We start from the raw sequence: 11471 nt of genomic DNA on the forward strand, positions 1-11471 counted from the left end.
TTTTCTGCTATCAGCTACAAATTTGCAGACCATTGTTCTTACCTCGTTTTGGATTACTTTGATTAGAAACAGAATATGACAAACGCTCCTGCAGAGAAGAGCCATCTCCTTGCTGTGTCCGAGAAACGCATCAGCTGACGACTCTAAACGCATGAGTAGCTTACTCCAGAACAGTGTGAGTTCCCTGCAAAACATCACAAACACAACCCGTTGGATTATCTATTTGATTACTCTCATTGAAATTACATATATTTAGATTACAGATGACCACAAATCTAAAAGTATCTGGCATAGTTTTAACTTCAACTGTTGTTTTATCAAAGCAAATAAGTAATTCAGTCAGTCATTCAAGCTATTTAAAGACATGAACCTCCAAAAAAACAGAGGGTTGGTTTGTGCTCATGATTGTTACAGAGATTGTTTCAGGTTGGATGAAAGTCAATTTCAAAATGTATTTGTTTCAAGCCCACTGTATTCCTGGGAGTAATTCTGTAAGTGTTCTAAGAGTATTTATCTGAAACAAACAGTTACCAGGCACAATAAACATCTCCTTGGAGCAGCTGTCGCTTGAGAAAGGCAGAACATAAGCAGAGAGCTCCTTTCTCATCTCCCTCTGACTCCAAGTTGCAGATCATTTCAAGAGCATCTTTACAGTCTATTGACGCAATCTGTTACAAAGAAAGAGAGAAACAATCAAAGATACATTCAGTTTAAATGAAATCAGATGAAGAATCTGTCACATTTGGAAAAACTGTTGGGACATTTTTTTAATGATCTTCTTATACAAAAAAAACCTTAACACTCAATTTTCTGTTTACTGGTTGGGAGATTTGCTGGGTTTAAGATATAAAAATCAATGATCAGCTGTTGAGCACTTTTTACACTTAATACATTTAAGTATTAAGTGTAATGATGCCAGCGCAAAGCAGCATACGGAGCAGCGTAACTGTCATTGGTTGTTTCAGACCAACGAAGCTGTGATTGTTAGGCCAGCGCCCACATTGTGTAAGTAACAAATGTATTTGAGCCTATCTTTGCACCCATGGGTGTGTCGATTTTAAAATGAGGTGTGGTCAGGCACACCGTTGGCGTATTTTGCTATTTTGAGGCAGCAGAAAGCGATTGCACCATCAATGACCTGGTCTAAGATGTGCCTACATACACGGGTTTACAGCACAAGAAAATGTAAAGTACATTTTCTGAAATGTGAATATAGAGCAGAGCTGCTGTCTGACTCCCCATTCTGAGTGACTCTGTGCACACAAGTAGCAGTGTAGCTTGATTGACTATTGCGGGAGCTAAACGTTTACTTCTTTTTTTTGTCTAGTTTATAAATACAGTTTTTAGTTTTACTGCTTAATTGTCCCTCGATATTTGCTGCAGTGACATTACTACCCAGATGGTATTACTCTCAGCAGAAAACCTCTCGTTTCTCCAACTTTACAAACCCGCCATTTAAATAGTGATACTTAAAAAGGGAATGGGAGATGACACTCTATTTGGTAGACTCCATATTATGCTAAAAACACACCTATGATTGACTTAAGGACTAAATGCAACCCCTATGTCCCTTGCACTTTACTTTGCACCCAGATTATGCACTATTTTATAGACAAAACTGGAAGTAGACACACCCTAAATGCATTTGGGTCATGCACTTTAGACCATGCACTATAGTTTGTTTCAGTGAAGGTACTGTGTTGCTGCATGTCATTTCATACCTCTTCCATTAGCTGCTCCTGGCTTTTTGTCATGCAGATGCAAAGCAAGTAGGTTTGTTTGAAGTTTCCTTTTCCTTCATATCCCGGATACTCTGAGCACATCTTTGCAAGGACAGCAGCTTTGTCAACACTGTCCACTTTGATGAGGTGCTTTAATCTCATGTTCAGAAGCGTGGCACCTTCCGACTCTAGAAACTCATGAACTAAGAAACAAAAAGTTGGGAAAAAAAGGAGAAAAAAGAGAAGAGGGGCAAGGAACAGCAGATGACATGCAATTTAGACAATTATAATACACAATGAACAATAATTTCATGCAGTTATAGAAGCACGGTGGGTTTTTAAACCCAGTGAGAACTAACCTTGCTCAGTCTGAGGGATTTGATTGGACAGGATGCTGCTCAGTGTGGTGTTGGACCAGACGCCATCCTGTTGCGCCAGAACTGAGAGCAGGCGAAGCTGTGTGCTCCCACTTTCTTGTAAAAGGCTGTGTGCCAACTGCAACAAGATAAATAAAGATGTAGTATAACCCAATTACTAAAACTCCTGTGAGTCACACTTTAAATGTTAGACAGTCGAGAGTCTAAAATGAGCAATATGACAATGTAACCATTCAGCAGTTTACATTTCTTCAAAAGCTGCAGTGAACAGCGAAGTTCATTGAATGCCGTTCTTGTAGAAAGAACCCATAGACTCGGGCTCATATGTTTCTATTACTGTTCAATGATGAGCCACACCAAATGTATTCTAATTACTAAATAACTTTTCATTGCTTATCTCCAAAAAGATAAGCCTCAGAAAAAGTCCCTGGGAGTACTGACCTTCATGGAGGACTGAAACTCCTCCCATAAGGCACCAGGGACATGCTGGGGCAGTAAGAGCAGCAGCTCCGCACAGCTCCTATGAATCCAACACAGTCATTTGTTAAAGCCACATTTAGGTCAAGGCTGTGCACACACAAATTAAGGGTACAGGAATAAGTGTTCACAAAGAAGGTGCTATAAAGTCAGTGTGGTATTTTGAAAATATAATAAAAATGACAGAGGACAAACGGGGCATGTAAATCAGCTGCGGTGAGACACTTGTTATGTGGATCAATGAAGGTGTGCGTGAAGGTGTTATTAAGTAGTCCCTTTTGTGTTTCATATGGTAGTGATAAAAACAAGAGTAGCTAGATCGGTCATTGCCATCAATAAAAAAGGTACATCCTTGACATTCATAATTTTACCTCGGATTCTCTACATTTTGTTTGTGCACTGCGTCTCCGTGTGCAAAGTAAACTCTGCAGCTCATCCCAAATATGTCGAAGCTCCCCAAGAGGTAGCCTACATTTCTATTCTGATTACAGCCTCAAGGACTTTGCCTTCATAGGTACTTCAAGAGCACATAATAGTTCCTGAATACTGTTTGCAGTGTATTTCAAAACTTTTCATATCTAAATTTCCGTTGGGATTTGGGTGTGTGTTGTTTTATTCCTATTGTCAAATATGCCAGCCAAAGGCAAAAGTACACCAGTGGAGCTGCAAAGTGAAATAATGTTAGGTCTGATGTAGAGCTGCAACAAATATTCTATCGATAGAAGATTAATTAGCAACTACTTTGATAATTAATTGTTTCAGTCATTGTTGATGCAAAAAAAATACTTCCAGGTTCTCAAGTATGACAATTTGCTGCTTTTCTTCGTCTTACATTATTGTAGAATTACTATTTTGGGGTTTGGAAATGTTGATTGGATAAAAAGACATTTGATGAAGTCAATTTAGGTTGTAGGAAATTGTAACAGGCTTTTCTCACTGTTTTCTGATGTTTTGTAGACCAATCAAATAATTGATTATTCAATAATACTATAGACGGATCTTTTTAAAGATATTTTTGGAATTATAAGGCTTTTGTTTTATAGGACAGCTAGAGAGATGACAGGAAATGGGGATTGGAGAAAGTGCAGGTGACATGCAGCAACGGTCCGCCAGTCGGATTCACATCCAAGGTCTCTTCGATGAGGACACATAGCCGCTGAATATGAAGCACACACTCTACCAACTGAGCTAAATTCAATGTGCACATCAAAAACCTGTAACCCATTCTCTGCCAAATTAACTTTACACACTAACAAAAGTTAAGACTTAATGAAGATCCTTTCCCCAACAAACAGTTTTAGAATTATGTGTTATAAATGTGTAGCACATGTTTTGGGTCAAATACCTGAGGAAGATCTTCGAAAGTATAAGAAAAAATAAAACAGGATTTTGAGAAATCATATTTCCGTTCGCACTCATGTCAGAGTTTTTACTCACAGTGCTAACTTTTCAAGTAGAAGTGGCACGTTTTCACATTCGGAGGAGAGACAGGAAGCGGCCTTAGCAAAGTTGAGGATTGCCACAGTGTAGACCTCCAGCAAAGGCAGTGGATCCTCATCCGTTTTCCAACGGCCAGCATGCTCCACTAGGACCTGAAGGACAAAAAAAAAAACCCCAAACAGAATAAAAACACTGATGGAGCGATCATTTTCAAGGCATCCTCAAAATCCAAGTTTGTAAAAACAAACACCATGTGCATAAATCACTAAAATATTACTTTAGAACTCAAACAATTCGCCTACCATCAAGCAAAAAATGCATTCTCTGTTTCTAGCTTCTTTTTCATCTTTTCTCATTTTAAAACATTGTAAATGCTTTTTTTTAAAGATTTTTTGGGGCTTTTATTGCCTTTAATGGATAGGACAGTTCAAGTGTAAAAGGGAGAGGGGGGGTGGCATGCAGCAAAGGGTCAAGGCCAGAATCGAACCTGCGACAGATGCGACGATGACATAACCTCTGTATATGGGGTGCCACTCTATCCACTGAGCCACCAGGCACCCCGTAAATGTTTTTTAACTGCCTGGATAAAAACAAAACTAATTGGAGATATGACCTGTCATTCTGGGAAATTGTGATCAGCATCAGTTTTTTGACATTTTATAAACTCATCAAATGAACCAATTAATTTTGAAACTAAAGTCACTGATAATAACAAAAACCCCAAAGAGGGCTGCATTGGGTCAGGAAACTACATGTTGGTCATAGTGTAAAATCCGGTGCTCTTCGAGGATAGGGCAAGTAGTCAGGGAAAAAAGCAATGTAAGTAAAATCTGTAACTTATACTAAAAAAAAAGTAGAAAAACTTTTTTACTCTGATTACTTTGAAACATCTTGGTCATCCATGTTATAATGACGCATTTTTACCTACAATCAGAGTGCATCTGATGCTTTTCAGGTTCTTAACCTTTACCATGGACCTCTATATTAAGTGAACTGGACTGTTTTATATTCTTAATTGTGAAATTAACTGAAAGATGTATCCATTCATGGAAATAATAGTTATGGTTTCAGCCTTGTTTTATCATTTGTTTTTGTCCTTGTTTAAGATTTATAACTGTTTTAGAAAGTATCACATTTTCACAGTAGGACAGTATTACACTATTATTATTATATAACTGTCTGTTACAAAACACTTAAAATAATTACAACTAAAGGGTTTTCTTTGGTTGAACTAATGCTTTATTACTATAACTGAAACTGGAAGGCTTTTTTTTTTAATGTAAGCATAGAGTAAAGAGTCTCCCTTTTGAAAATAACTGAAATCTAGCTGAGATTCTCTGTCTGATTGTATTTTTTTCAACACTATCGATAAGCAAATGTAGGTAGGATAACCATCAGTTTTCAAACATGGGTATACCCTAAAACCAGTAAACAGCTTCCATCCTAAAAAGACAAAATGTATATTTCATAAACATGACAGTATCAAAATCTGACATGTTTAGTGAGAAAGAAAAACAGATCTTAATCCCCTGTACTAGCGCTGAATATGAGTTGTTATAGCAATTAAAATAGTCAAACGTTTAACTTTGTGGTTTGAGTTGGAGGAAAAAAAAGCTACAGCCAACTTTTAGATAAAGAAAAAAAGTTATTCTCTCACAAACTATCAAAACTAGGATAAAAATACACCTAGATAAGGAAAAGTTACTGTTATTACATTGATCACATAATTCAGTCAAGATGTAGACAGCTAAGACAACAAAGCACCAAAGTTATGTGCGCCTCTGCAAAAGAAAAAAAAAAAACTCCCTCTTTTTTTTCACCCAGCTCCTGTAACTCCAAACCTTCACCAATGAAAACTGCCTTTATTTCTTCCGCACGCAAACGCATCCATGCAGATCAATTTCGTGCGAAAAGACTATTATTTCTGTAGTTTTACTCTTAACAGATAAATCTACATTATGACTTTACTGCAAACAACTTCACTATGCAGCCCGAGGCTCGTCCCCCTTTTACTCAAATAACTTAAAAGTTGAATGAATTCCTCACCGCCGGTTGTTGCGTGATAGTAACAAACCAGTAAACTAAACTAATTTGGTGCGATGACAGTGATCCTTGCAATATCGGGGGGATATCGGCTAAATGGAGACCTCGCATCATATTTTCGTGGTCAGGGCAAATTAATGAGGAGGATGTGTAATGGAGTCAGTGACCACTGCCACACTTTCCCTTTTAAATCACTGTCTGAGCCAGCTGCAGACAGATCGGCTGCTATAACACTGACATCAATCTAACATCTTCATCTGATGCTGCCTATAAGACTGTAATAAACACCGCCGTTGATGTGGTTAGCCGGATTAATTAGTGCAAAAGGCCTGGGCTAGCACCTTGGAAAAAAATCATTGATCTTTCCGTACAATCAAACAGTTCCACAAAAGTAGCCCCTTTTTACACCACGCTAACCAAAACCAGCATGGAGATGCATCGTTATAACGCCTGAATGGTATTTTCTGCCGTGAACACAAACGCATAATTCAGTGCATATCAATGCAATCGCTGTGTAAAATCTCGCTAACGTAGCTACCCATTTTTTGCACAGCATGACCACTGCACAGGACAGGGGGACCCTGCATACCAGCTAGCAACATTCATCTGCTATTAGCTATCTGGCCTGGAAAATACGAGTAATACATGCACGGCGCGCACACGCTGGTGTGACTTCTCGCCGCATGGATGGTCAGACTTTGCATGTAAGTCCACGCCACGGACAAACATCATTGAGAGAATGGCTGAAAACCACGGAGGACTTTTTTTCCCCATCTTGAAATGCCAGGCAGCTAGCTAGGCAGCATAGCTCCTTAGCTACATTGTTGTAGCAAACGTAGACGCGCATCCTCGGCCAGGAAGCCAGAGGGGCTGCAGGCTGCCCGGGATGAGCAGCAGGAGGACGGGCTAACCTGGCAAAACTCCTGGCAGAAATGCAGGGAGGCCTCCAACGGAGACTGCGAGCTCTCTTTCAAAGCTGTGGTCAAACCCTGGAACCGCTCTCGGAGCTCCTCGATAGCTTTTCGTGTGTCATATTCCTTCTCTGTCTCCCCCTCCGCCATCTTCACAACAATCACGACCGCGTACGCACAGATGTTACGCTGCCAGACTCGCACACGCACGCGCACGCAGAGGGGGAAGGGAGAGCACACAGTGTGCTCCACATACACATACCCCTGATGTCAACAAAGCAGTGACACAAAATGACACTCTGCACACAGACTGGACGTGAAATGTTTGCTCATCAGCGAATCTCAGTATGATTGGACTGCTGGATTCCCCTGATGCTATTACCACCCATGCAAAGATACTGCAGGTAAGCTGTGACCTCCAGGCGCTGAGCATCATCAGACAACATCCGACATGAAGAGACATCTATTATATATGTTTTTTAGATGTTTTAATCAATATCTTAAAGACACCATATTCTTAACTTTCTCCAGAGCATGGATGGATACTGAGGGGGCCTACTGCGCACAGGCCCAGGGGCCCAAAGTGTCAGGGGCCACCCTGAGATATCTATTTGAATTCTTGATTTGAATTCTGTTTTGAAGCTCTTTTGGAGTTTTTCATCATGAGCTTCACAAAATCTTAGAGGTTTAAAAAAAACAGAATTTTCCCTTTTTGGAACATTCTTTATCTGTCAAACTTTCATGACCTGACCTGTAAAAGACAAAAAAATGACCACAATGAGATGCAAAGGAGCTGCAAGTGATACAAAATAACAACAAAAATGGCACAAAGAGACTTAAAAGACACAGCAAAGCAACCACAAAACAACCAAATAAGGAACAAAATTACACCAGAGACAAATTAAACTTTGAAGTGACGCATGATGACCAAAAAGACACACAATTCAACAGAGATGCAAAATTATCCCAATGACACTCAAAACAACTACAGAAAGATACTAAACGACCAAAACGACACAAAATTATCTCAAAAATACAAAAAACAACCACAAAGAGACAAAAAATGACCACAAAATCACATGAAATGACTACAAGGAGAATCAAAACCACCGCAAAGTCTGTGTGCTTTTACTCCCATATGCATTTTGCAATTGTCTCATAGTCTTTCCATGCTTCCGAGTAGTCCGAAAGCAAACCAGGGTCAGCTCCAACAACATCCCTGATTAAATGACTTGGTTTAGGACACTTGAGCAGTACTCGTGTTCACTAACAGGTCAGTCAGCCGAAAGACTCTTGGTCAATTACATGGCATGCTACTTTTTAAGTGTCATAAAGCATTATGATTATGTAAAAAATTTATGATGATCAAATAAAACAAAAGAAACTTGAAAGAGTGATGCTGCAACATTACTGATTAATGTATAATACCATGACTTCTTGAAGTTATATTTTGTGCTCAAAATATTGTCAAATTCAGTTCAACAAATAAACTGATGGGTTTGCCCTACTTTTACTTACATAACGGTTTACATTTTTTGAATTCTTGATTTGAATTCAGTTTTGAAGCTCCTCTGGAGTTTTTCATCATGAGCTTCACAAAATCTTAGAGGTTTAAAAAAACTGAATTTTCCCTTTTTGGAACATTCTCTGTTGTTGGCTTCAATTTCAATTCTGTCGTTTATTGGCTTCTTACTTGACATGTATTTTAGCTGCCAGTTTGGGCTGAAGAGTCAGATATGTCATGGCACAAACCATTTACCTCGAAACATGATATCAACTTCAAAGCCTTTCACTTTCAGACAGTAAATCATGCAACTACTCCTTATATTACATAATATATCAAACACATTAATATAGGAGCCTGAACAGCTGTGGCTCAGGAGATGGAGTGGGTCGTCCCCTAGTCGGAAGATCAGCGGTTCAATCCACAGCTCCTGTAGTCTATGTGTAAGTACCCTTGGGCAGGATACTGATTGCAAAATTGCTCCTGTTGGCCCATTGATGTGTGATTGCGAGTGAATGTTTAGGTGAGCAGGTGGCACCTTGTATGGTAGCTAAAGCCAAGTGTGAATGTGTATATGAATGTGGCTGTGAAGACTAAAAAGGCGCTATGCAATTGCATTTGCCATTTACCATATTTATCCAAAGCAACTAAGCAATTTGAAACACACCCAATAATTGCCCTCAACACACACCATAATCCCATGCATTTCACTGTAAGACACATTCATGAGAATGCAACATCTGGGTTATACATTTTAATTGCTTTTCATTCTACAGTGACTCATATACTTCATCTATCTAGTTGTGGGTTAATTACACAGACACAAAACTGCTACAAAAATATTATCTGGCGACATAAATTTTAAAACAGAAATGAGCTCGTGCAAATTAAAAGATGCAAATTTTTTTGCCAAGCCGAGTGCTGCAGAATGGTCTCCAGTTCCCATCTTCATATCTTATGAAAATAGCAGGTGCTGCAATGGCAGTCTGTGTGGTTTCTCACTCTTATGCCGGCCACCTCTGTCTGAAAGAGGCACAGTTGAGAAGGAAGACATTAAAAAGTCACATCAATTTAGAGCAAATATATGTAATCATATGTTTTTTAGATGTGTTCAAAACACCTTTTGGGGCATTGTGAGAAATGTTAAAAAAACAGTGACCTTGTTGAACCTCAAACATTCATTTTAATGAAACCAACTGAGACCTTTGAGGCGAAATGTCTCTTAGCTGCAAACAGCAAAAGATTGCTGAAACATGGCAAGAAACCCTAAGAACACAGTTTAGTAGTATTCTAGTGTTAGTAGTAGCAGTATTTTTTTCAGTCATCATATATAATACAATAAACACAAACTGTATAGTCAATATAAACAAAAACAACACTGTGTATGATGCAGTGACTGAATAGGCTTTGGTAGAAGCAAAAATGCTTATATATACCTCCATACTCATCAATTTAAGCTACTCTTCAAAATGAAAGAAAAACAACATTTTTTTTTAAATTCACACTTGTATTCTTTAAAAATTGCTTTATAAACCATTCTTTTGAAAACCAAAAGTGAATTACACATTTACAATGTATTGTAGTGTGTCTGCTATGTTATACAATATAATCCTCAGAATTGCAGTGGTTTAGAAGTGTAAGGTGGAATAAAATTGAATTAACTGAAGGCAAATTTGACAGATTTCAACCAGGTCTGAATCACTTGATGTAAAATCAGCAAAATATCTATTTAAGTACAGGTACTTCAAAATTGTACTTTACTAAATTGATTTAGTTTATTTCCACTACTGCTGATTTAACATGCCCAAATCCCCTGACCCTTAAACTAATCTTAATGTAAAATCAAATGTAAAATATACAAATCTTTTAAACTGAAAACACACCTTTTCAAGTTGGCATATTCAATCTGATTTTACGGAGACACACACATTATTATTATTATTATTATTATTATTATTATTATTATTATTATTATTATTATTATTATTAATATTTCTATTTATTATTTTTTTAATGAAAGTTAGCCTAACAGGTCTATTGATTGAACCTGTACCTCATAGCTGTGCTTTGCGACACAGCATGTTGCCTCAGAGGTGATGTTCTTTGGGATCGTCATCGTCTTCATGGCCTTGAGAGGTGTTGGGTACGCTCTGGAGAAGCAGCAGCCCATGCACTGGTAGACCGGACGATCCCTCGAGAAAACAGTGTTCTTTCTCAGCGTGCACTCCTCACAGCCCACTGCCGAAAGACAACACTATTGATCATGCACAGCTTGTGATATAGTGCCAGAGACATTTGGAATCTGAGATTAAAAGCACAGTGTAAAATCTTTGTGAATGGGGATAAATACAAGCAGATGGTGCCAAATTACTGAAGTAAATCTTTTGTTTGTGTACTAGATTTGAGAGAAGAGTACTTAGTGTGCAAAAATCTTACTGTTTGATATGTCGATGTTGGGGTAAGAATCAGCTATGTAAATAAAAAAAGACAACAGAAGAAAAGACAGTCCAGCTGATTTCACTGAGCCCATCGTGGTTGCAGCTGTTACCTATAGAGACAAAAGAATATGGTCAGTCAAGAATCTGTTGAATCAAAGCATAAATGAGTTAGAGAGTAATACCACATTAAGAGACAGTTGGACCTTCATTGTGCCTCTGTGTAGGACAGCTTTTTACTGAGGACTTCTGTTCCTTCATGTCATTTTATACCTGTGTCCCTCACTCTGTGGCCTCTTTATCAATGATCTCACTGACTCATGGTCCACGTTGCTACCTTTGTCTTAATCCCTTTAAAGGGAAAATGATTGGAATAAATCCTGGAGAGGAAAAACACATTTAGGGTTTAATCCCTGGGTTTTTGTTACTTGGTAACAGGGGGTTGTTATTATTCATCATGTCCATTAAAGGGAGGGTCATTATTAGTTTGGGTTCATCTTGGTCATTTTGATTTACTGCAGAAAGACCATTTGTAGGCTGTAAGTGGCCTTAAAGTGTTATGT

At 38.4% G+C, this 11471-nt stretch overlaps 2 protein-coding genes and 1 long non-coding RNA gene across 3 annotated transcripts in view; 1 reads left to right on the forward strand and 2 right to left on the reverse strand.

Annotated features, from left to right (window-relative positions):
• The window catches only part of LOC148187447 (uncharacterized), a 17828-nt gene extending 10866 nt beyond the window's left edge, over positions 1–6962 (forward strand). The window contains exon 4 of the long non-coding RNA XR_015778586.1: positions 6612–6962. This is a non-coding gene — a long non-coding RNA (uncharacterized LOC148187447). The remainder of the gene's footprint in view (positions 1–6611) is intronic.
• Positions 1–7803, reverse strand: part of znf292a (zinc finger protein 292a) — a 14461-nt gene extending 6658 nt beyond the window's left edge. The window contains exons 1-7 of the mRNA XM_042500763.2: positions 6970–7803; positions 4013–4167; positions 2540–2618; positions 2081–2216; positions 1722–1924; positions 532–668; positions 43–184 (exon numbers count right to left, since the gene is read on the reverse strand). Coding sequence (XP_042356697.2) covers positions 43–184; positions 532–668; positions 1722–1924; positions 2081–2216; positions 2540–2618; positions 4013–4167; positions 6970–7119 — 1002 coding nt within the window. The 5' untranslated portion in view covers positions 7120–7803. The remainder of the gene's footprint in view (positions 1–42; positions 185–531; positions 669–1721; positions 1925–2080; positions 2217–2539; positions 2619–4012; positions 4168–6969) is intronic.
• Positions 7804–9286: 1483 nt separating this feature from the next.
• Positions 9287–11077, reverse strand: cga (glycoprotein hormones, alpha polypeptide). The gene is made up of 3 exons (XM_042500588.2): positions 10910–11077; positions 10527–10711; positions 9287–9496 (listed from the first exon to the last, which is right to left on the reverse strand). Exons 1-3 carry the CDS (start codon positions 11001–11003, stop codon positions 9422–9424), a joined length of 354 nt encoding a protein of 117 aa, XP_042356522.2. The 5' UTR covers positions 11004–11077; the 3' UTR covers positions 9287–9421.
• Between the last annotated feature and the right edge of the window lie 394 nt (positions 11078–11471).

Source organism: Plectropomus leopardus, chromosome 14 (genome assembly GCF_026936395.1).
Source record: "Plectropomus leopardus strain MGB_pleo_1.0 chromosome 14, ASM2693639v1, whole genome shotgun sequence".
NCBI lineage: Eukaryota > Metazoa > Chordata > Actinopteri > Perciformes > Serranidae > Plectropomus > Plectropomus leopardus.

Bases quoted from the DNA above. Each gene is read 5' to 3' on its own strand.
- cga (XM_042500588.2), bottom strand. From the start codon at position 11,003: ATGGGCTCAGTGAAATCAGCTGGACTGTCTTTTCTTCTGTTGTCTTTT. The intron at 10,712-10,909 runs GTAAGATTTTTG...GTCTTTCGGCAG, and splicing joins CAACATCGACATATCAAACA to TGGGCTGTGAGGAGTGCACG. The intron at 9,497-10,526 runs GTACAGGTTCAA...TGCCTCTTTCAG, and splicing joins TCGCAAAGCACAGCTATGAG to ACAGAGGTGGCCGGCATAAG.